We start from the raw sequence: 24,108 nt of genomic DNA on the forward strand, positions 1-24,108 counted from the left end.
AAAAACAGGATGAAAATTCTTCCCTCCCCAGCCAGAAATAACCAGTAAATGAAATGGTGCCTCCATTAGGAGATGTGGTTGGTGCCATTACCTAGTGTGAAATTTCCAGCAGGTGTAGTTACTATTTTCATGCGCATATCCTCTTTACAAGTACCCCAGTCAACCACAAAACATTTTGGACTGTATTCTGGAGTCCAGGTGACAACTGCATCAGTTCCCTGAGGTTTAACATTGATTTGGCCAGGCAAGTCTGTGAACAAATGTACCATAAGAGTTGAATGAACAGGAAAGCAGTCTGTCCCTCCCCCCTTTCACTCTTTCCGTCTTTTGCTCTGAGTCATTTCAAGACTCTTCATTAAGTAGCTATTGTGAGGATGACCGGCATATAATACTCTACACTTTTATGTCAATAAAGAAAATTTAGCAGCTAATACTTTGCAGTGGTCTCTGGGAACACCAGTGTTAATTGATGTTCGTGACCTTTAATTTCTTACAATTGTATGTGTGGAAATGGTTGTTCCACGGCTCAAGAAGAAGCAGCCTGACGTTGCTAAACAGCCTCCTGAGGACTGCTATTAACAACTACATATAGAGCAAATGCGAGGCTACTTATACCTGGCAGAGGAGAAGGGGCAAATTATATATTGTAACTATGTAATTTTATATTTCATATTCTTCCAGAAAATTCAAAATGCTTTAAAAGTTCTGCAGTTTTCTAAGACAGATTATAAAACCAGGGAACACCTTCTGAGTGAAACTAACGGGGAAAAGAAACAACTTGTCAGGTAGTGTAAGAGGTGAATGTTATGGCAGACAGACAAAATTTTCCATTTTATCTGGAAAATATCTGGAAAATTCCATGCAGGGAAGGAATTTATCCTGAGAGCAGAGTTCATGCAAGTATCTTCCCAGTAATTCATCATAGGTATAGAGAACCTGCCTGTAAGTAAAATAAAATCTAGAACAGATACTAGGAGAGAGCCATGAAGAACAGGCAGCAATTTAGTAAACAGGTAGCTGTCAGATGAAAGATGGCTTGAGGTGAGAGTATGTATTACATCAGAAGAAAGAGATGCTGTCAAATGTAAGGACCAAAATGAATTGTTATGCATTTGCAGGGCAAAGGAGAATGTAATGAGGGATGTGTGTTAGAAAATCTAAAAAACTAATTGTTGGCTGATATCTGGTGCTTGCACCCTTGTTCACCAATGCATTCTGTAGCTTTTAAAAAAAATAAAAAATAAAAATAAGGAGTCATAGAATCATAGAATACCCCGAGTTGGAAGGGGGACCCACAAGGATCACAAGGGATCACCACAAGGACCCACAAGGATCAGGGGGACTCCACACAAGACCACCCCAGAATCAGACCATGTGTCTGAGAGCGTTGTCCAAATACTCCTTGAACTCAATGAGGCTCGGTGCTGTGCCCACTGCCCTGGGGAGCCTGTCCCAGTGTCCGACCACCCTCTGGGTGCAGACCCTTTCCCTAACCCCCAGCCTGACCCTCCCCTGTCCCAGCTCCATGCCGTTCCCTCGGGTCCTGTCGCTGTCCCCAGAGAGCAGAGCTCAGCGCCTGCCCCTCCGCTCCCCTCGTGAGGGAGCTGCAGGCCGCCATGAGGCCTCCCCTCAGCCTGCTCTGCTCGGGACTGAGCAAACCAAGGGACCTCTTCCCCTCTAGACCCTTCACCATCCTGGTCGCTCTCCTTTGGACACTTCTTATATTGTGGTGGCCAAAGCTGCACACAGTGTTTGAGGTGAGGCCACAGCAGTGCAGAGCAGAGCAGGACAATCTCTTCCCCCGACCAGCTAGCAGTGCTGTGCCTGATGCACTCTAGGGTATGTCAGGCCCTTTTGGCTGCCAGGGCACACTGCTGGCTGATATTCAACTAGCTGTCAACCAGAACCCCCAGATCCCTTTCTCCATCCTCCAGTCCCCCAGTCTGTATGTATAGCAAGGTTTGCTTTGTCCCAGGTGCAGCGCTTGCTCTCGTTAAACTTCATGTGGTTGATGATTGCCCAGGCCTTTAATTTGCCAAGATATCTCTGCAAGGCCTCTCTGCCCTTGATGGAGTCAACAGCTCCTCCTAATTTAGTGTCGACCACCAGCTTACTTAGTATACCTTCAAGTTATGTTAAATACAAGGAATAATAGATTGCTTGGTGATGTTAACAGGAATGTTAAATTGCTTGGTCTGTTAGTTAATTTATATCAAAATCATATAACTTCTCCACCAATTTTCTGAGTAAATGTTAAAGTTAGTACCTGTTGCAGAGGAATCTGGGACAATGTAGATGGTCTGTGGAGATTCTCCTTCATTGTTATAGGCAGAAATATTAACCCTATAATAAGCCATAGAGAGATTTAGAAGAACATCTCTGTCCGGTAAAATGATGGGATTTCGTGAGTCCTTACAATTGTTGGGTATTCTTTCAACATCAATGTAGTATCCAAGGATGTTCTCACTTTGCATTACCTAGAAAGAGGAAAAAGATTATTTCAGGGTAACGTCTTCTGCTGAGAGGGTGGTTGGGCACTGGAACAGCCTCCCCAGGGATGTGGTCATGGCACCAAGCATGCCGGAGTTCAAGAAGGGTTTGGACAACACTTTCAGATACATGGTCTGATTTATTTATTTATTTATTTATTTTTGGGTGGTCCTTTGGGTACCCAGGAGTTGGACTCGATGATCCTTGTGGGTCCTTTCCAACTCCAATATTCTATGATTCTATGATCTTATAGAAGTTATGTCCTGTATGGAAAATCAAGAGCAATGGAATTGTATAAACAAAACATCAGATGTAATAATGGGGATAAAATGATAATATTTCAATTAGGTTCTCAGTAATCAATTAAGCAAAGTATTTTCTTAATATTAAGAGTATTCTTAACTTGAGAGGATTTAAGCACAGTTTTAAGTGTTTTGCTTAACTGGGATCTTAGTTATGTGCATCCAACTAGTCATAGCAGCAGTGAAGCAGCCGTAATATTCTCTACATTTCACTGGAACACATACCCCTCATAATTAGGAATTTGAAAGTTAATGAGAGGTGTTGAATTGAAGTTTATGCCTCTGGGAATGTTCATCTACTAGACTTTGTTAGATATCCAGTTGCTTTGAGGATAAATGCTGATAATTACACTACAACCTTGGAATACGTTATATAGCTATTGATACAAATTTTTAGGTGATAATGGTTCACTCATTATTTTATTGTATTAATCTTCATGACAGACCAGAAAAAGAGTGGACAGAAATTCAAACCACTGCAGTCTAGATAGAAACTGAATGAAATACAAGGAAGTCTGGGAACTGTGCAAAAATTGCATCTGATATCCAGTGTGTCTATTATTTCTTAGTCACCTTGGCAGTGAATTAATAGTGTAAAGAGAACACTAAACTAGGAGGTCAAGTTATATTAGTGAAATAATTGGATAAATTTGAACTAACATAGATGGGATGATGGTCAACAAATATAAAAGGCAAAGACATACATGCTGAGAGGGATTTCTGCTAAAGGTGGAAGTTCTTAAAATGGAAATGAAAGAAGTTTATCCCAGCATTTGGAGGGACGAACCACTATCCTTATCTGAAGTTCTGGTGAAGCTGCTAGGGGAATATCATTATGGTTCTGTCACCAGACTTTGAAAGTGGAAAATAATTGTGTGTAGGAGAAATGATTCCTAGAATATGTTGCATATGAGGTCTATTACACAAGAAAAATCAAGCAGAACTTAACTTTCTTAAATTAACAACATGAGACTGGAAAAGGCAAGCACTGTGCGGTGCAGCAGGAGATCTTATACTATTTCCATTGAGGAAAGCAATATGTAATGCCTGCTTGGATGTTCAGAGCTGAAGCCATCTATCTTGTGTCTTTTGGTCTAAACTTTGTAGAGCTTACACATGGAACTTTAACAAGAACAGAGGAGCTAGCCTCTACAGTTTTAAAGCTGTTTTGTTTCTTTTTTTATTTCAAATTGGCTTAAACAAGTAAGGCAGCAGATTTTTTTTTTCTTCTCCATTTACCATTGTAATTTTTGAGTATACTCCTTTTCTGTGCCTCTTCAATGTTTGCTGAAGCCATGTGGACTTTAATCTTATTTAGTATACTAGATTAGTAGGAGAGATTTCCTGAAAGAAGGTGCTAGCCTTGATTTTGTATTTAATGTACACATTTTTTACTCAAAGCTCTTTAGTGGAGAATGCTTTCTTGTCTTAACATTTAAATTGGCACGTACAATCCACTTCTTTATCTCAAAATGAATCATCTACTTTGCAGTTTTACCTTCTTCTCAGGAGATAAAGGAAAAGAAGGGATATCTCATCCCAATCAGAAGCGTAGGTGTCTACTTCCTCTGCTATTTTTTTTTTCTTTCCCTTACAAAAACCACATGGGGTAATTACAAAACTTTCCGGATTTTCTTGATATATCAAAACTCTGCCAGTCTCTGTCTTTTCTGCTTTAGACATTCCCTATGGCAAGTTTCTGGGAGTTTGTAGATGTTCCTTCTCTCAGCATCTACATAGCCTTAGTTTCCATGTGAAAACCTGCAGGTACACCTTGCTCAACAAAATTGCCTATGTCCCCCTTAAATGTGAATTCAAGACTGTCAATTATCCATTTCTTACCAAGACAATTTCAGCTGGTTCAATTGACTGTAGTCAGTCTGCTGGTAATGACACCTGCTACAGAAGGAGGGAAGCCTCTCACTTGCAAAGTCAATTTTACATATCATTAGGGGAAACATGAAAGATGTTCTTGTAAGCCAGAACAACTTTTCTCTCCTTATTATAATGTATTTGCACTTCTGAATTAGCAAATTAGTAGACTTACTAAGTGCTTTTCTGAAAAGTTTTGGTGTCTATTGAGAATATGACTGTTCCTTAGGAACATGTCAAACACAATGTACATCGCTTGAACATGTTAAGTCGTACAAGGATCATTCAAGAAAAGCTTAATTCTAAAACAAGCCTGAGGCACACCAATTCTCAGTGTTAGCTGGAAAGGACATTAATTCTTGTCAATTACTTGAGCCTAGAAATTGCTGTTTTAATAATTTTAAGTAAAAAATAAATAGTTTATAAATTGGTGTAGTTTTTGCTTGCTAGTTTCTAGCACCTGGCACAGAACCACACAAATTCAGTGAATCTTGAAGCACAAATTCAATATTCAATGCTTTTTCTTCATACACTGTAGCCTCAATAAAATAAGAAAGACAATTTTCTTCATATAAAGTAATGAATGAATAGCATGGATATAACAGAAGGGACCCATACTCAAGAGAACATTACCTCCCACTTAAGAAGAACACTTCTTCTGCCTGGAGAGATTTCTGTAGTTGCATTATATGATATTCTTGGCTTGCTCATGAGCTCTGGTAAACATAGGAAAATAGGGAGACATGCACTCATATAAATCAGTTTGATCTTCATATTTTCAATAGTATCTGACAAAGCTATTTCCTATGATATAAAATTGGAAAGGGCTTTTACACTCATGCTTATTTACATGAAACCATCTTTCACTTACTGTGAGGGACCAAAATCTCTCTACTCCAAATGCAAACACAGTGAAGACCATCCTTGGCTATGCATCTGAGCTGAACAATGTATGAAGCTGTAGCATTTAAATTCGAAACAGTGATGTTGACAGCATTGCTTTCTATGGGCACCTAAAAATAAATGATGTTTAATGTATGTGGCAGCGATAAAACATAAGACATAGTCTTATAAACATAATAAAGCATAGTCTTATATTAACTGTTTACTCAGTCAAGGACCATTATTCTGATTGCAGAAGTAGCAGTCCCCATCATAAAAGAAGAATTACTATATATCTTAGCCAATTTCTGTTCATTCTTTCAAGATTATGTTTTCTTCTTCATGATCTAACTCTGTTCAGCCAGGACATGTAAGCAGTAGTGTAGGTCTAAATATTTTTTTTTTTAATGGATTAGGCATATGTGCTGAAAAATTATCAGTTACTTAACTTTGATACTTGCTGGCATTCTGAAGAACAATATCACAGTTGTCTGGTCTCTAATAATTCTGAAAATTTAATGATACCAGCGTAGAAAGTAATATGGCCCATCACTTGATGTGTAACCAGGACTTGGGATTTTATCTCATTTCTAATATCTTCTGTAGATCCTCAGCTGTTGAAGACACTGTTGATGGTTGTGTCTTATTGTCTGGTTAATTTACCGGCTAACACAGTGTTCTTTCTTTTTCTTCCTTTTATTTAATTTATTTATTTATTTATTTATTTTTCTCTATAAAACTATTAATTTGTCTCTCTCATACAGCTCTGGATCTGTCAGAACAAAACTAAGAGATCTTTGTGAGATTTGCCTTCAAACTGAATGTAATGCTTTCTCGCTATCTATATTTCAATGCTCTTCAGTAACATCCTGTTTACATCCTGCCATATGTGCTATGTACTGCTGAGCTGATGGTAAGGCACCTCATGTTCTCAAGTAATTGGCATCTGGAAATACTTACCAGCGTCCACTGAGTGGTTTCTGTGAGTGCCTCTCTGTATCTCAGTTCATACTGTGTAGGAGTTGCAGGCATGTCCCATTTTATTTTCAGTTGGTTTGTGATCTGATGAGCATTTATGTTAGATGGTGTCAAGCACTTCCCTAAAATAGGAAATATGCAGATGTTATCAATACAAGAGAAGCAGGAAGGCTTTGGTAATTATGTGTTAGGTGTGTTGGTGTGTTTCACTGAAAATAAAATACAAGACTTGGCTCAGAATACTGAACACTGCAAGGCTTTAAAAAGACTGGAAATAAATTATTACTAAATCTTTATGGTTTCAACAAAACAGGATTGTTCTTCTTGCAATTCTTTTGTGAATGCTTCTCCTGATACCAGGAAGACCCTGTTTCTAAACAGGTGCTCTTCTGAGTGAGTCTGAATGGCAAAATCAAAATGTCAATAGTTCCTAAAACTATGTTCTGTAGAAAAGTTTACAGAACTTAATGGCTTCCAATTTCAGCAACTGTGTTTAGCTATGTAATTTTAAATGTAAATACATTTTGTTTCTCCTCCAATAGAAGCAAGGTGTCCAGAAGTCTCCCAAGGAGGTCATAGTGATAATTTGGTTGTACTGGTAGTGCCTGTCAGTGGTGAGAAGTATTGTTTTACTTGGAATATAATTACTCTGAGAAGGTGGGGCTTTGGGAGGATCTTGAAGTTATCTCAGTGATTTGATACTCTAGAGAACCTGTGAACAAATATCTAAACTGCATAGTTCACAGGATTTCTTTTTCCATACATCCTACGTATGTATTTCCATACATGCATCAAGCACTGTGTAATAGGCAACTAGCATGAGAAAATAGTTGAAACTTGAAAACATTTCTTAAAACTTTAATGCTCTATAGCAAGAATTCCTTAAATGCCTGCTACTGAGTCAGCCTGCCCTTTTCATGCCCATAAAGAAGTTAGGAAAACCACCAGAGAGTAGAGGAAGCTGGTAAAGTATGGTACACAAAGATATTCGCAGTATATATTTTTGGGGATGTAAGTATTTTATAGTCTAGCAAATGTTTTAAAGTCCTGCTCCCACTAAAAAAAAAAAAAAAAAAAAAAAAAAAAAAAAAAGACTTCTGCAATTGACTTCAATGAAGATTTCATCCAAAGAAGCCAAACTGCAACAACACTCAATTAGTGAAAAGAACATGTGTATATCAGGATATCAGGAGTTACGATCCTGAGAGTAATTTTGAAGAAAATACTACCACTGTTTCAGCTGGATGTTGAAGTAACATAAATCATGGAGATGTTGTACCTGCTTTGCTTGGTGTTAAGGAGATGTTCTTCCCTTTCACACAGCTGTCATGGGCATAATTCACCGCTATCCAAATAGATGCAGAGCGTTGCATGAAGAGATTTTTTCGTTCTATTGTGATGGAAGGTGATGACGTATTTCTTTTGAAAAGTTTCTGGATTCTTTCCCTTCACAAAAAAGGAATCAGAATGAAGACCAAACTCTTCTGAACAGCTTGAAACAGCAAATGTAATTCCAGTACCCCAGTAATTCTAGCTAAATTAAACTTGTAAATCTGTGTTGTGTGGTGGAAAAATGTTAAATTCTTTGCATTCATAATGCAGAGTGATACAAGACAAAATCGGTATGGCCTTCTTGTACTTCAAATTGAATGTAAATAGCATTTAGAAGGTATAACTTTAGGTTAGAGATTACTTCATAAAATCTACTTGCCACCTACAATGGACATACATAAATTCCTTGAATGAATCTAAATTACCACAAAGGTATGAAAAACGTGGTGTATTATGGTGTCACGCCTGTCTTCTGACTGAAGTCTGATGCTTTGCAGGAACAAGACAAAGAAATTAAATCTATGCCACCTCAGTCCTCATACCTGTAGATTTCTCCTAAGTATACCTAAGTATGAAAATGGCCCAAGAAGTCTGAGAAATTTCATTGTTTTCACCCACAGTTAGTGGTTGCTGGTTGCTGGTGCTTCTGCGTGTTTGTAGTTCCAACATTCATCCAGGAAGGGGATTTCTCTGCTTGAAGGTTACTAAAAGTTGGGCCTCCTAGACAAACACCCTATTCCTCAGATTTTACATTAGTATTCTGTACTCCTGTAGGTACTGCCGTATCTACATGGGAGGTGCCTAAACAGGCACTCCTCTCATCCTCAGTTACTTGCCTTCAAGAATGCTCTTTCAAGAACAATACTAAAGCAAAGTTTCAATCTCCCTTGTCCTTTGACTTTGTTTACAAATTCCTTATTATACTGCATTTGTTAGCAGCAGAAAATACCTCCATTTTTTTCAAATAAGTCTTCAAGTCTTTCCCCTCCACAGCCTTGTGCAATGGCTGAAGATGCAACAGTAAAGTAAGTTAACAGGGTAAGTCTACCAGGCACAGAATATATTTGCAAGATACAAAGTGCCTCCAACTCATGGTGACTGTGCAGTAAAGCTTTTTTTTATATAAATGACTTCCATAATTACTATGTGCTTCAGACTATTTAACGGAGAGATACTTTATGCCACCTTGATTCTCACGCAAATCCAATAGCTGGCCAATTCTCTGTTATAAATTTAAACAAATTCAGTGGCCATAAGGTATGTTGACTGTCTAGAACTATTTGGAGCCATTTAGGCACTTTACACTATTTAGGCCAAAACCATTTAATGCAGATAGGAGTCCACAGTTCACAGACTCACAAAACAGCTGAGGTCGTATTGGACCTCTGGATATCATCTTGTCCAACATTACTGCTCAAAGGAGGATCATCTAGGGCAGTGAACAGCAGGGAGAAGAGCATGTGTTAGAGCCAGTCCTATGTCAATATACACTGTCCTTGTAATTTCTTTAGAGAGGAAACCTCTTGCTATCTGGACTGGCTGAAGCCAGCTGAGATTTTGGACTTTTCCGGTGAACTGTAGTGAAAACTGAGGTTCTGCCAATGCCCTACATGTTACCAATTACGACAAAAAAGTTCTCTTGGGTAGTGGAGGGTTTGGAGCTAGTATATGAATGTAAAGAATATGTAAAGAACAGCAGTGATAGGGGTAATGAATAAACACTTCAAGGAGAAAGATTTAACTTTACTTTGGTGTTTCCTCACCACTCAGTCATGTTTCCTTCATGAAAAGGACTTAAATGGCAGGCTGTTTCTGTTCTGTCCAGGCTTTCCCACACAGGCCCCCTCTATAATTTACTCTCTGACACACACAAAACAGATTTTTCCAGGCTGACGCTGTTCCAATTCAATGTTCTTAAAAAGAAATGGGTAGGTATATTAATTACCTAGCTACATATTTCAAGTGTTAAGTGTGATGATCATAATAGAATATTAAATAACTGGATAAAAAAGAAGAAAAAAGAAACAAAACAAAACAAAACAAAAAAAAACTTGAAGGTTCCTCCATCTTCTGCTCCAGCCTGGTTGTGAATCAGGCATTAATATATCAAACTATGGTCTTGAGTGCTTGGTTTGAACATCTGTGTGGGAGTTTTTCTTTGATCTTTTTTTCCTGACAATTAAATCATAACGAGCAAGGATAAAGAAAAAAATCAGTGTCAAACTAATGTTATTTGTGGAGTGGGGTGATGTCCTCTTCCAGGCAAGCAAAAAATCCTTTCAATTGCTTTTTGTTTTCCTTCTAGCCCAAAGAACAGGTAGAAAGGAAGCTTTTCTTTAAGATTACTAGGCTGGAGCCTAGTAGCCTAGGTGAATGAGGTTCAAGTCCTGGCTCTGGCTTGGGAAAATCTCTGACTCTGTGAGGCAGTTGTTTCTCTTCTTGTCCACCTTCTCTTTCACTATTTTACTGCCAGTTCTCCACTCACAACATCAACTCTGCAGCTTAGGAACAGCACAGTCTGAGTTTGGCTGGAGACTTAAGAGCAATGACATTACAAATGCTCTGGCTGATAGCATCTCCATAGAAGGAGAGCTGTTTCACAGGTGCTTCTCCTCTTCCAAGGAATCAGTGCTCCTGGAAGACACAGGAGATGAGGCAGCAAATTCAGTGAGGTTTGGTGCTTATTGCAAATTGGCACCTGCTGCTGCCTCCAGTGGGAAAGTATTGATGGAGCCAGGGAGAGTAATCATGCACTGAGGTGGCTGCCTTGCTAGTCTGCAGTATGCAGATCACCCTGGGGAATATGCCAGCTTAGTGACATATTCTTAGCTTGATGAGATGCTCAGAACCACAGCCCTCTCTCTCTCTTTTTTTTTTTTTTTTTTTTAAATGCAAAGAGCAAAGAGCAGTGTGTTATGTGGTAACATAATCAGCTATAAGTATCAGAATTTGCCAACAGCATACAGTATTGTAACCTGTGCACCCCACAACATGGCCTCATGGCACAGATTGTGCCTTCTGATCTCAGTTCTCTTTCTAAACATGCCCTTAATCTCGTGGGAGATCCCAAATATGTAAATATAAAATGAGGAAAATCCCTTTTGTCATGAAGGTACTGAGACAGCAACCTGCTTTGTTCTTTTTAAAAAAGCACAGCGCAGATGTTGATTTAATCTGCCTGTCTACATTTAACATGAGTTTTTTGTTTTAACTTCCTCAAAAAACAGCATGAAAACTGAAGATACCCATATTATGAGATTAAAACCTACAAGTTAATTCCAGCTATTAAACTTGATAATTCAAAATTGCAGTAAAATACTTCAAAATAATCAATATCTCATTCGATATGTGGCTTAACATAATATATAACGTACAATGTGTGTTTTAGTGTATTCAGTGCAAATCAATAGACAAAAATAGAAACAATTAATGTGATCTGTGGAAATAGTTTTCCAAGCAGACATGTTGGAAGCATGAAAAGATGTCTAATGACAAGCAAACTATCGAAAGAAGAAATAATTGCTTCTCAGATAAATATGATTTACTGGGTGGGAAGAGGGTTCTTGCAAGACCTGTTTTCAGTGGACAGTGAAGAAAATTACTAGTATTCAGAGCTTGTTTCATTTCTCTGCAACAGAGCTACTGACTTACAAAGTTGCCCTGTTATCTTTTCTTTAATACAGGGAGGGAAGATAAGGGTCTAGTCTTGACCAAAATTCAGTGAATCGGTGAAAGAGACAGGTAAGCACAGTTGCTACAGAGGTCCTCCCAGTCTGATTCAGAGTAGCTTTGCCAGTCACATTTCATGAAATTAGGAAGTGGTAAATCACTCTTCCTCAGATCGGACAGAGCAATTGCTGAATCTATGCACCTATTTCAGATTTTTCTGTATATATTTTCCGTTCAAGCAGAGGTTCTAGCTCTTTCTGCATTGACAATTAAACTAATCTAAGCTTCTACTTGGCACCGTGTCTGCTTGCCAATGTCAACCTCCTCACAGTTTGGAACGTGCAGCTCTTACCAAATCAATATGAGGTGTGAGGAAAGATTTTGACCAGTATTATATAACAACTTAAAATGGAATGGAGTCAAATCCAGTTGGAGGCCAGTCACTAGTGGCGTCTCCTAGGGCTTGGTACTGGGGTCAGTTCTCTTTAATATCTTTTTCAATGATCTGGATGAGGGGATCGAGTGCACCCTCAGTAAGTTTGCAGATGACATCAACTTAGGTGCGTGTGTCGATTTGCTTGAGGGTAGGAAGGCTCTGCAGGAGGATCTGGATAGGCTGCACCGATGGGCTGAGGCCAACTGCATGAAGTTCAACAAGGCCAAGTGCCGGGTCCTGCACCTGGGGCGCAACAACCCCAAGCAGAGCTACAGTCTGGGAGATGAGTGGTTGGAGAGCTGCCAGGCAGAGAAGGACCTGGGAGAGATGGTGGACAGTCAACTGAATATGAGCCAGCAGTGTGCTCAGGTGGCCAAGAAGGCCAACAGCATCCTGGCTTGCATAAGAAGCAGTGTGGCCAGCAGGGCTAGGGAGGCGATCGTCCCCCTGTACTCGGCTCTGGTGAGGCTGCACCTCGAGTACTGTGTTCAGTTTTGGGCCCCTTGCTACAAGAAGGACATGGAGGTACTCTAGAGAGTCCAGAGAAGGGCGACCAAGCTGGTGAGGGGTGTGGAGAGCAAGTCCTATGAGGAGCAGCTGAGGGAGCTGGGCTTGTTCAGCCTGGAGAAAAGGAGGCTCAGGGGCAACCTTATTGCTCGCTACAGGTAGCTTAAAGGAGGCTGTAGCGAGGTGGGGATTGGTCTGTTCTCCCACGTGCCTGGTGACAGGACGAGGGGGAATGGGCTTAAGTTGCACCAGGGGAGTTTTAGATTAGATGTTAGAAAGAACTTCTTTACTGAAAGGGTTGTGAGGCATTGGAATGGGCTGCCCAGGGAAGTGGTGGAGTCACCATCCCTGGAAGTCTTTAAAAGACATTTAGATGTAGAGCTTAGGGATATGGTTTAGTGGAGGACTGGTTAGTGTTCGGTCAGAGGTTGGACTCGGTGATCTAGGAGGTCTCTTCCAACCTAGATGATTCTGTGATTCTGTGAAATGCATCAGAACACATCTCAGGCAGGTAAGAGTAATGCCAAACAGTGATAAGAGCTTTTCATTTTCTGACTTTTAGACTTACCATTTTAAGAATAAGGTGTAATTAACAGTATTTGGAGCACTGGGTGCTGGCAACCAGGTACAGGTTAGATCCTCACTTATTTCTTTGTAGCACATCAATTCATTGTCCCAGTCTGCAAAATGAAAACATGCGGATTGGAAAACACTCATCCAAGCAACTATTTACCATCAAAAAGTACAAGACGGCTAGGAGAATCAAAAGAAAAAAAATAATAAAACCAGTTATATTCTTTGTGAAATGAAATAAGTACCAGCAGTGTGATCCTTTATGTCATGTTTATTCTCAAGGCAAGCAGCTCACTAATGTTCAGAACAAGGGACAGAAGCGTTTAGAGAGATTAAACATTATGAGTTGCACTGTTTCCAAGGAAAAACTAGTTTTCCCACATGACAGTAAAAATAGAGAATTGTACCAATGTTTTGCATTCCCTTTACCAGCTGTTACATACCAAATAATGTAGTACTGAAATGCTTGCCATGGTTTTTTTTGTGGCTTCGGTGTTTTTACACCTTTGAACTGTGTTTCTCTCCTACAACACTGACATCTTGCTTGCAGTTTGCCTCTGCACTTATTTAAAGCTTAAACTGGTTAAACTGTTTGTTGTGGTTGTTGTTGTTGTTTTCAATTCTGACTGGAATATATACTTTACACTATTGGAAGCACTCTCTGGCAGAACTAATTCCATGCATACATGTACAAGGAAGCACTTCCAGCTGCAGACAATTTGTTTTACTAACTTTGAGGAAAGTTATTGCAAGTTAATTTCCCTATAGCAGATGACAAAACTGTTAGCACCTTTCTGCTAACAGACCTTAGATTGTTATCTCCCATCTCTGCTCTGCTCTGGTTTCACACCTTCCTGATCTGGCAGTTAGTGCCTTTTGTGTTCTCAATGTCTCTGCAAATGCTCAGAGTAGCAGCTGTGTGCCACCGCTCAAGTGTTTGCTGGAATATGTGCAAGGCAGTGGCTTCTGGTGGTTCACTCCAGACCCATGGTGCAAAACACATCCCCCAGAGGAGTCACTATGGCTTGGAAATCTTGCAGAACACAGAGCATTGGCCTTGCATGGAGGGGAGGCACAGTTCCTCAGCAGAATTACAAAGTGGAGCTGGCAACAACTTTGCTTGGAGCAGATTATTGACAGCTGAACAGGATTTTGCAGACATTTTGGAAAGCATAGGCCAGAACAGAGGATCTTGTAGGCCTCACACATCCCTGTGAAACATCTTGCATAATTAATTTTAAGGAGTTAAGGGGGCGAGAGTGGCTTCCTTTTGGTGATTATTACTGAGGGCAAATGTGATATTTCCACAGTTTCCAAACTGAAAGAATTACTGGGGAGTTTCTTGCAAAGCATTATATCACCATAGCACAGGAGTAATTATCAACAACAGCACAGATTGACTAGACTCCAGAATTACTCTAAAACTATCAGTCATCTCTATCTGGAGATCCAGAGTTCAGAATAATTGCTGGAGAACAGAGTATTGTATACTACCAGATTCAGAAAGATCACATTACAAAGCAGAAGCATGCATTTATATACAAAGCAACTTGGGTTTAATTTTTGGACTTTTTTTTTTTTTTTTTTTTGACCCAAAGAGAAATTAACAGCTGATGATGTTCTTAAAGGATCTCATCTTTTAGTTTCTGGTGGTAAAGCTAATTTCAGTATTTCAGAAATCTCTTGTCAGAAACTTTAATCATAAAATCTGACTCTTCTCCTTTTGCTTTGTCTCTTACCGTCTGAACTACTAGTTCAGAAGAATCAGCCATTGTGTCTCAAATTACCACCCACACTTTTTTAAAAAGATACAGAAATAAAATGTGTTGTTTTTTCTTCTCTTCAGAAAAGTAGATAAGGATCTCAAAATGTACAGGATATTTAACATTATAATGATTTTTTTTTCCTAATAAGTAGAACCACGTTTTCCTTATATCTAAGAGATTTAATAAGATACCAGTAGACCTATTACTTCAACAATAAAGGTTCGCTATTTGATAAGTAAATATGTGTCTCTTTGGAGTTGGTAATACAGGATGGTTGTGGTTCAGAGATTTACCCAGGTTCATAGAATCATAAAATTAGTTGGGTTGGAAGGGATCTTAAAGACCATCTGGTTACAAGCCCCTACCATGGGCAGGGACACCTCCCACCAGACCAGGTTGCCCAAAGCCCCATCCAGCCTGGCCTTGAGCACTTCCAGGGATGGGGCATCCACAGCTTCTCTGGGCAGCCTGTGCCAGGGCCTCACCACCCTCAGAGTGAAGAATTTCCTCCTAACATCTAATCTAACTCTCTCCTCTTGTAGTTTAAAACTGTTCCCCTTTATCCTGTCATTGTCTGCGCAAACAAGATTTGCTTTCCACCTTTTTTATATGCCCCCTTTAAGTATTTTAAAACTGCTATGAAGTCACTCCAGAGCCTTCTCTTCTTCAGGCTGACAGAGTCCCAACTCTCTCAGCCTTTCTCATAGGAGAGAAATCATCCTTGTGGCCCTCCTCTGGACCCACTCTAACAGATCCACATCTTTCTTGTGCTGGGGGCCCCAGACCTGGATACAGCACTCCAAGTGGGACCTCACAAGAGCAGAAGTGCAGAATCACCTCCCTCAACCTGCTGGCCACTCATCTGTTGATGTAGCCCAAGACCACAGAATCACAGAATGACCAAGGTTGGAAGGGACCTCTGAAGATCATCTAATCCAGTGCCTCTGCCAAGCAGGATCACCTAGAGCACATTGTGCAGGATGGCATCCAGGCAGGTTTTGAGTATCTCCAGAGAAGGAGACTCTACAACCTCTCTGGGCAACCTGTGCCAGTGCTCTGTCACCCTCACAGTACAGAAATGCCCTCTCATATTCAGCTGGAACCTCCTGTCCTTCAGTTTGTACCTGTTGCCTCTCGTCCTGTCGCTGGGCACAACTGAAAAGAGACTGCCTCCATCCTCTCGGCACCCTCCCCTCAGATATTTATACACATTAATGAGGTCTCCCCTCAGTCTTCTCTTTTCCAGGCTAAACAGACCCAGCTCTCTCAGCCTGTCCTCATACAACAGCTGCTCCAGTCCTCTCATCATCTTCGTAGCCCTCCTGTGGACTCACTCCAGTAGCTCCATGTCCTTCTTGTGCTGGGCAGCCCAGAGCTGGACACAGCACTCCAGGTGTGGTCTCACCAGGGCTGAGGAAAGGGGGAGGATCACCTCCCTTGACCTGCTGGCAACACTGTTTTGAATGCAGCCCAGGATGCCATTGGCCTTCTTAGCCCCAAGGGCACAGTGCTGGCTCATGGTCAGCCTGCTGTCCACCAGGACTCCCAGGTCCCTCTCTGCAGAGCTGCTCTCCAGCGGGTCAGCCCCCAGCCTGTGCTGGTGCTTAGGGTTATTCCTCCCTAGGTGCAGGACCCTGCACTTGCCCATGTTGAATTACATAAGGTTCCTCTTGGTTGTACCCTCCAGACTGTCGAGGTCCCTCTGAATGGCAGCACAGCCCTCTGGGGTATCAGCCACTCCTCCTAGCTTTGTGTCATCAAACTTGTGAGGGTGCACTCTGTTCCACCATCCAGGTTGTTGATGAATAAAGTGAACAACACTGGAGCCAGTACTGACCCCAGAGGGACACCGCTAGCTACAGGCCTCCAACTAGACTCTGCACCACTAAGCACAATCCTCTGAAAATGCAGGATGCAGTTGGCCTTCTGGGCTGCAGATGTGCACTACTGGCTCATGTTGAGCTTTTTGTCCACCAAAATCGCCAGGTCCTTCTCCGCAGGGCTGCTTTCAATGAGTTCTCCCAATCTGTGCTCATGTCTGGGATTGCCCCAAACCAGGTGCAGCACCTTGAATTTGCACTTGTTAAACCTCATGTGGTTTACATGGGCACATTTCTCCAGCTTGTCCAGGTCCTTTTGGATGGCATCCCTTCCTTCTGATGTTGTCAGCTGCACCATACAACTTGGTGTCATCTGCAAACTTGCTGAGGGTGCACTCAATCCCACTGTCCATGTTGTTGATAAAGATCTTAAACAGTACCAGTCTTAGGACAGACTCCTGAGGGACTCCACTCTTCACCATGCTCCACTTGGACATAGAGCCATTGACCACCACACTCTGGGTGTGACTTTCAAGACAATTCCTTTCCACTGAATGGTCTACCCTTCAAATCCACCTCTCTCCAATACAGAGATCAGGTTGTCACATAGGACCAGGTCAAAGGGCTTGCAGAAGTCCAGGTACCTGACATCGGTCGGTCTTCCCTTGTCAACTGATATAGTCACTCTACCACAGAAGGCCACAAGATTGGTCAGGCACAATTTACCTTTGGTGAGCCATGCTGGCTTTCTCAGATCACCTCCTTGTCCTGCATATGCCCTGACATTGCTTCTAGGAGGATCTGTTCCATGATTTTCCCAGGCACAGAGTAGAGACTCTGTAGTTCCCCAGGTCTTCCTTTCTACCCTTTTTAAAAATGGGATCCCAGTTTTCTGCCCTTCCTGCTTGCTTTCTTAGACAGGGAGAGATCTTATACTCTAAGAAAAACATCCTTAAAGAGTTGCCAGCTCTGTTCAGCTCCTTTGTCCCTACAGATGGTGTTCCAGGGGATCTCATCCACTAGGCCTGTAAAAAGCTGGAAGTTCACTTGGAAATTCAGGGTCCTGACTTTGCTCTTTGCTAGGCCCATATTTCTCGAGATCACAAACCTGACCAGGGCATGGTCACTACATCCCTGCCTGCCTCCAATCTTAACCTCTTTAAATAGTTTGTCTGCATTGGTGAGCAGCAGGTTCAGTAATGCTTCTCTGGTTGGTTCATCTAGTACCTGGATGAGGAATTTGTTTTCAGTGCACTCTGTGAGGGTTCAGGATTGCTCACAGCCTGCTGTGCTGCTTCCCCAGCAGACATCTAAGTGGTTGAAGTCTCCCATCAGGGTGAGTGTAAACATGATGCATATAGTAGCTGAAGCTACTAGAACCTCATCCACAGGTTCTCCTTAACCAGACAGTCTGTAGTAGACACCATCCACAAGCTGTACTTTCTTTTGGTGTGGTCCTTAACTTTTGCCCACAAACTCTCAACCTATCCATGGCTGTTTCTCAGAGGCATCTCTTCACAATCAATCCCTTACCTAACATAAAGGGCAACACCCCAACCCCTTCTTCCCTGCCTACCTCTTCTGAGAAGAAGAGAGCCCCCTCTATTCCAGTGTTCCAGTTATGTGATCCATCCCACCACGTTTCAGTTATAGCAGTCAGGTCATGTTTTTCTAATTGCACCATTTCCAGCTCCTCCTGCTTGTTTCCCCAGAACACCCTTGTGAAATTATGCAGTAAAAGAGCAGTCCTCCTCTTTTCCTCATTCAGACTGATTTCTTCCTATAACCTGAATTACAGTGTCATTGGTATGTCTATCACCACTTGGATGGCAGCTGTATAGTTAAATTAACAGTTGGTTTGGACCAAAAGTGTGTCACTATGGCTCAGACTTATAACCTCCAACCCATGACACCTTCTTTGTCCTACCAAAACAAATATGCATTTCTAATGAAAGTCTGCTGCATCAGTCTAGGTGTGTGCAGCTTCCTTTTGGGAAGGTAGAGATCAGGTCTTCCTTGTTTCTACAGCAAATGTGAATAATTACTTAGTTCTTTGCTTTCCTAGTTCAATCACCAAACCAAACTTTGGCCACTTGCACTCTTGATATGGTGCTCTAAGAACTGGAGAAAGTAGCAACTGCTCTCACATTATTCTTCTCTTTTACTCTACATTGAGCCTTTCATTGACTTGGTAATTCTTCTTTTCTTTTAAATTAAGAACTAGAAAAAAACAAAAAACAAAAAACAAAAAACAAACAAACAACAACAACAAAAAAAAAAAAAAAACAAAAACAAAACAACAAAAAACAAACAAAAAAACCACCTTTTTGGAACTGCTGTAACACTTCACATCAGTATGTTTGTAACATACTGCTCCCGAAACTGTGAAATAACAGTTCTGGAGAGGTGAAATCAAATGGAATTATTTCCCCCTTCTGATGAATTCCTATTAACTTCTTCCCCAAACCATTTCTGTTAACTGAGACCCACGTGGTGACCACAGTGCTGCAGACCTGTTTCTCCTTACAGAAGCATAGGGACTTGTATTGTTCTTCATGCTCTTCGTCTTACCAAAAAAACAACAATAACAAAAAAAACAGTCTTTCTTTATAAATTGGCTTTCTCTATGAGACAGTTTAAAAACACACAAGGCAAAAATAGTAGCTTCTATGTGTGGAAACAGTGTATTAACATACTCCACCCTCACTGCCCTGGCTGATATACTAAAAAAGTCCTATAAAGTCCCATAAAGTCCTGTAAAGTCCTATATCACGTTCTTCAGCTGAACATGTTATGTTACCCATGTTTTTTTCACTTGTCCACTTTTCCTATATTTGTAGGTACACATGTGCATACTGTTTTTATCCCATTCCATTTTGGTTTTACTGTACTGCTTCCTTTTAAAGAACGTATGTATTATTAGTTCTTCTGCACCTTAGAATATTAGCCCTGTGCCAAGACTGCACTCTGAGATGTGCAAACAAAGGAAAAATTTCCCCTGTACCAAAAAGTCACAATCCAGTTTCCTCTTTAAAACAAACAAGGCTCAATTTTTGCACTCCTGTATGCATTGTTTTTCTTCACATTTTTTCTGGTATTCTCAGTAATGCTTTAGTCCAATAGAGTAATAGCAAGATCTAGGTAATTATGCATGGCTAATTTCAGAAAAATGCAGTCATATTGATGTTGTCTCATCCAGTGCCACTATGTACTAAAAGACTGTCTTCCCTGCTGTGGCTCCAAGCAAGAAAAAATCCTAGCATGTAGGATTTTTTCTGCCAACAATAAATCCAGCATGACCACCAGCTGCTGTGAAATTGATATCTATTAGTAAGTGTTCGGCTTCTCTTTTTTTACCATTAACTGCAATGTATTAGTTAAATCTAAACCATAAACTTTTGTCAATATAAACATCATATATTCTATTGTCATTTGATTAGGCCACTAGGAGGCCCCTAGAAACAAGAAATAGAGACAGACACTGCGCCTGCAGCCCTGTAATAAGTATCTGGGCCTTAGGAAAGGGTTAGAAATTCACAGTTTCTACATGCTGGATTTCAGCCAAATAACCCTATATCAATATTTAAAACCCAAATCACTTCAGCTGGCAGATTTCTAGCTGAAATCTAAAATGTTGCCAGGAAATCTGACTGTTCATCTTTACAATTAACTAGATATTATGTGAATTATATTTACCCACCTGGAAGCTGCTTGCACAATGGAAAATCCAAGTTTAAGCAGTTACAGGAATCTAGGGAATAAAAAAGAATGCATTTAACTGAAGTAAAATAAAATAAAATAAAATAAAATAAAATAAAATAAAATAAAATAAAATAAAATAAAATAAAATAAAATAAAATAAAATAAAATACATAATAAAATAAATAAACTGTTGCTGAGTGCAGTTTCTCCTACCCAAACTTAATTCAGTCATGACTTTGGTCATATATCCTTGCCTTTGAATAGTGTTAAGAATTTTTAGTATTAATAAAGAGTAGCATCAAACGTCATGTCATGCATCAAATGAAAACTCACCTGTTGCAAGTAAAAAGATAGCTGCAAGCAGAGAGTTCTTCATCTTCTCTGAAAAGAAGCATAATGATTATCACCAATGTTACACTATCTTTAGTCTATTTTTCATACAGCCTCTTCAGTTTTCCTATCCATTCCACTACCTATACTTTTGCTGGCTGGATACATCTAACCCACTTGTAAATGACAATGTGATGGACATTTGGGCTCCACGTTATTAAATATATTTAGGAAATTCTAATTTCACCTGTATGGAAAACAGAAGCTTTCCCTCTTGGTGTGTACAAGTCATAATGAGATTGTTAAAGGTGTCTAAGATATCACAATGAGATTGTTAAAGGTGTCTAAGATATCAGCAATGTAAACCCGGTTAAGCTTAAGCTTCTTTGAAAATCTATGCTAAATGTCAATGTGCAGAAAAGCAAGGCAAAGTATTTGACTTACTCTAAAATGTATGATTAGACACTGTAGAAATAATAGCAGCAGCAGACCCTTCCTGTCTTCTCTTTCTGCCTTCTTTTTCCATTTAAAATAAATTCACCACTGCAGAGGTGCTGTATCTGCATTGTTGGTAGCAAAATGGGGAGCCCTAATGTAGACAAAAGTCACTATAGCTGTAAGTCAGGTCCACATCCATGAAGTCTGATCAGAGAACATATAACTCTGGGCACTCCAGAAGCACAATAGCTCTTGCTGCTAAATCAGTAAAGGGAAATTTTCAGAAAATTTCACTACTGTGGGAAATTTCCCTTCTGTACTCAGATAGCTGCAAGCAGAGTCTGGATTCAAACCTACCTGGTGATAGGCAAATTATTAACTTATCTTGGCCACTATGGCATATTTCAGGTTGAGTATTAAATAGCAACAAAAAATTTAAAATTTTTTAAAATGAATCATCTTAAAGAGAGAATTATAGGCATGAGTCTAGTCTACAGTGGGAGCATGTGACTAATGCATATCTTATATCTTATCAGATATAAGCTATATCTTATCAGATTTTTGAAGGGCACATTCATAAAATAGAAATGGAATTCTGCTGGGTGTTACAGGGGATTTCCTGGTAATTAGGTTGCTTGGGCTTGGGAGTAAGTTTGAAAATGTTGAGGGATGGCAGATACAGTTTGTGCATTCAGGGTCAAAGCCCTTCTTATCTGACTGATCCAAATATCAGCCTTGACAACACTTCTCAGAAAGAACAGAGAGAGGATAGTAATAACTTATGAACAGTAAGGAAAAAGTGAAAAAGATGTAATGCAAGTCATACGTGAAGGTTTTGATAGGGCTTTGCAGAGTTACAGACTCAGAGCAAACTAGAGGTCAAGAGATAGAGAATGCGACTTGAACTATGTACCTTGATTTGAAGTGATCAGGATAATCACATTTGAAGTAACCTATCCCAGATGAAAACCATGTAAGTCAGTGAAACAGCAGGAAACTTAGTTCAGCATGCATAGAATTAGGGAAGAACATACTGTAGGGAAAGAAATGCAATAAAGCAAGTCCATGTGAGTGTTTCTGGACCTCTAGGTCTCAGTATGGATGTTACTTCCACTTAAAGAAAAAAAAAATCAACTGTAAGAAGTATAGAAAATACATTGTCAATCAAAATAGATGAAAGAATCTCAAAAACTGTAATTTGTCATAGGAATAAGAACCTATTTTTGATTAAAGATCAGGTATCCAGTTGCCATAGTGACCTTTTAATGTAAAACAAAAGCTGAACTATTACTTTTAGGGTAAACTTTGCACAGGAACACTTTTTCATGTGCTTAATATTTCAGCTCCTTTACTGCCATGGACTTGTCTAAGAATTGTAAATGCCCTAAATTTTCCTGTTATTCAGACCAGGATAAATTACACTGTCTCCTGTGATATGCTCAAAAGTGCAGCAAGGACTAGAAGAGAACACCAACTTTGTTCCATTTGTGGCTTAAATGGCTTCTCAGACCTAGACTTATACCTTACTCTAGATGTGGTACTGGATTTCTCTCAGTGCTTTTCCTCACTTGTCATTTGCTTATTTAAGTTCTGCTGTAAAAGACAACACAGGCTCTTGGTCTCCCCTGAAGGCAATCTTAACTTCTCCCATTTAGCCTGGATTACATCATGTGAATTAATAGAAAACCCCACAGAATCCTTCCCTTCACTCTGTCCAACTTCAGCTGTTAACTGTTACACTTCAAAGGAAAAAGAATTTCCCAAGACACGGAAGCACAGTCAGGAACACGCTGCTGGCCTCCTCATCCTGCTTTATACCTGTGAAACTCTCTTCTACCCTTGCACATCAAAGGGAAAATGGGGCAGGCTGTGAGCCTGTGAGTACATTTTTGCAACCAGTGCCTATGGATCCTAATGAAAAAGAAGGGGTCTGAAATCTTGCTTGTTCAGAGTTCTAAATACATCCTAAACCAGCTTAGGTTATATGGGATGGGCGACCCCATTCAAGCACACTCAGAATCCAGCAGGCAGCTGAAGCAGAATGTAGGCTGCAGAAATATTGCACCAGCAAAGGAATATTTCATTTGTATTCAGTCTTACCTTCTCTGAAGTACAAGCTGTTGAGGTCTTCATTTTCATCTGGTTGAGTATGTGTATTTTTGCTGTAAATTAGCTTTCTGTTCTCCAATAAAAAGTTTAGTTTCGGTTGACTACAGTTGCTCTGTTTCATGCATACTGCAACAAATTCAATATTGTAACAAATACAAGTTCATTTTTGGCCTATTTCTGCATGCTGAAGTCCCATATCTTTCCTCTGGATCTAAAATAGAGCTACACTATTTTTCACAAGTAACTTCTTGAATAACTCTGCATCCGATAAGCAAACCTGCAAGTCTGCAAAATATTTGACTGGTTGTTGCAGTGCTTTTTGCCAGAGAAATACATCAGTATCTGAATTCAAAAAGCAGTTTTGATATGGTCTTTGAAAAAAATCCCACCCAGTCTTCAGCCACACCCCCTGGGTGAAATTTGCTGTGATAGGAAAGGTTCCCACAACACACTCTTTCATGCTGTGTGAGTTCAAGTTGCACTGTGAAACAGCTAATTTTTCAAACAGTTCTGCCTTCTCTTAATGAAAATAACAATATTCACCCCAACACATTAGCTGATATACCTTCAAAACAGGTCTTCCTTGGAGGTATAAAAAATGTAAATACAGATGAAACACTGATATTGCTAAATAAACTAGGCAGTCAATGCAGAGTGCACAAGAACCAGCAATTTGTATATTTGGGTGAAGATTATTTGGAAGAGAAGATAAAGGAGGAAACTAAATTGATTTTGTTAAAACACGCGTGGACCAAATTCTGCTTGTGCAAGAGCAGGTCCGGGGTCTCACCACTCTTAGTGCTGTGATGTTAGATCTCCCTAAGTCTGAATGCAGAGTTCGTCCTGTTATGTTAGATAAAATGTTTATAAGAATTGAGGCAGTATGACCTGATGAGACAGGC

General features: G+C 40.1%; 1 protein-coding gene across 1 annotated transcript in view; it reads right to left on the reverse strand.

Moving 5' to 3' along the window:
- The window catches only part of LOC137848260 (interleukin-6 receptor subunit beta-like), a 36,073-nt gene extending 12,423 nt beyond the window's left edge, over positions 1–23,650 (reverse strand). Inside the window, exons 1-10 of the mRNA XM_068667272.1 lie at positions 23,198–23,650; positions 20,663–20,710; positions 20,328–20,378; positions 13,037–13,148; positions 7,804–7,970; positions 6,507–6,646; positions 5,536–5,677; positions 5,298–5,380; positions 2,267–2,477; positions 92–250 (exon numbers count right to left, since the gene is read on the reverse strand). Of these exons, the coding sequence (XP_068523373.1) occupies positions 92–250; positions 2,267–2,477; positions 5,298–5,380; positions 5,536–5,677; positions 6,507–6,646; positions 7,804–7,970; positions 13,037–13,148; positions 20,328–20,378; positions 20,663–20,710; positions 23,198–23,327 (1,243 nt within the window). The 5' untranslated portion in view covers positions 23,328–23,650. The remainder of the gene's footprint in view (positions 1–91; positions 251–2,266; positions 2,478–5,297; positions 5,381–5,535; positions 5,678–6,506; positions 6,647–7,803; positions 7,971–13,036; positions 13,149–20,327; positions 20,379–20,662; positions 20,711–23,197) is intronic.
- Positions 23,651–24,108: the final 458 nt, after the last annotated feature.

This window comes from Anas acuta, chromosome Z, assembly GCF_963932015.1.
Source record: "Anas acuta chromosome Z, bAnaAcu1.1, whole genome shotgun sequence".
In the NCBI taxonomy this organism is placed as follows: Eukaryota; Metazoa; Chordata; class Aves; order Anseriformes; family Anatidae; genus Anas; species Anas acuta.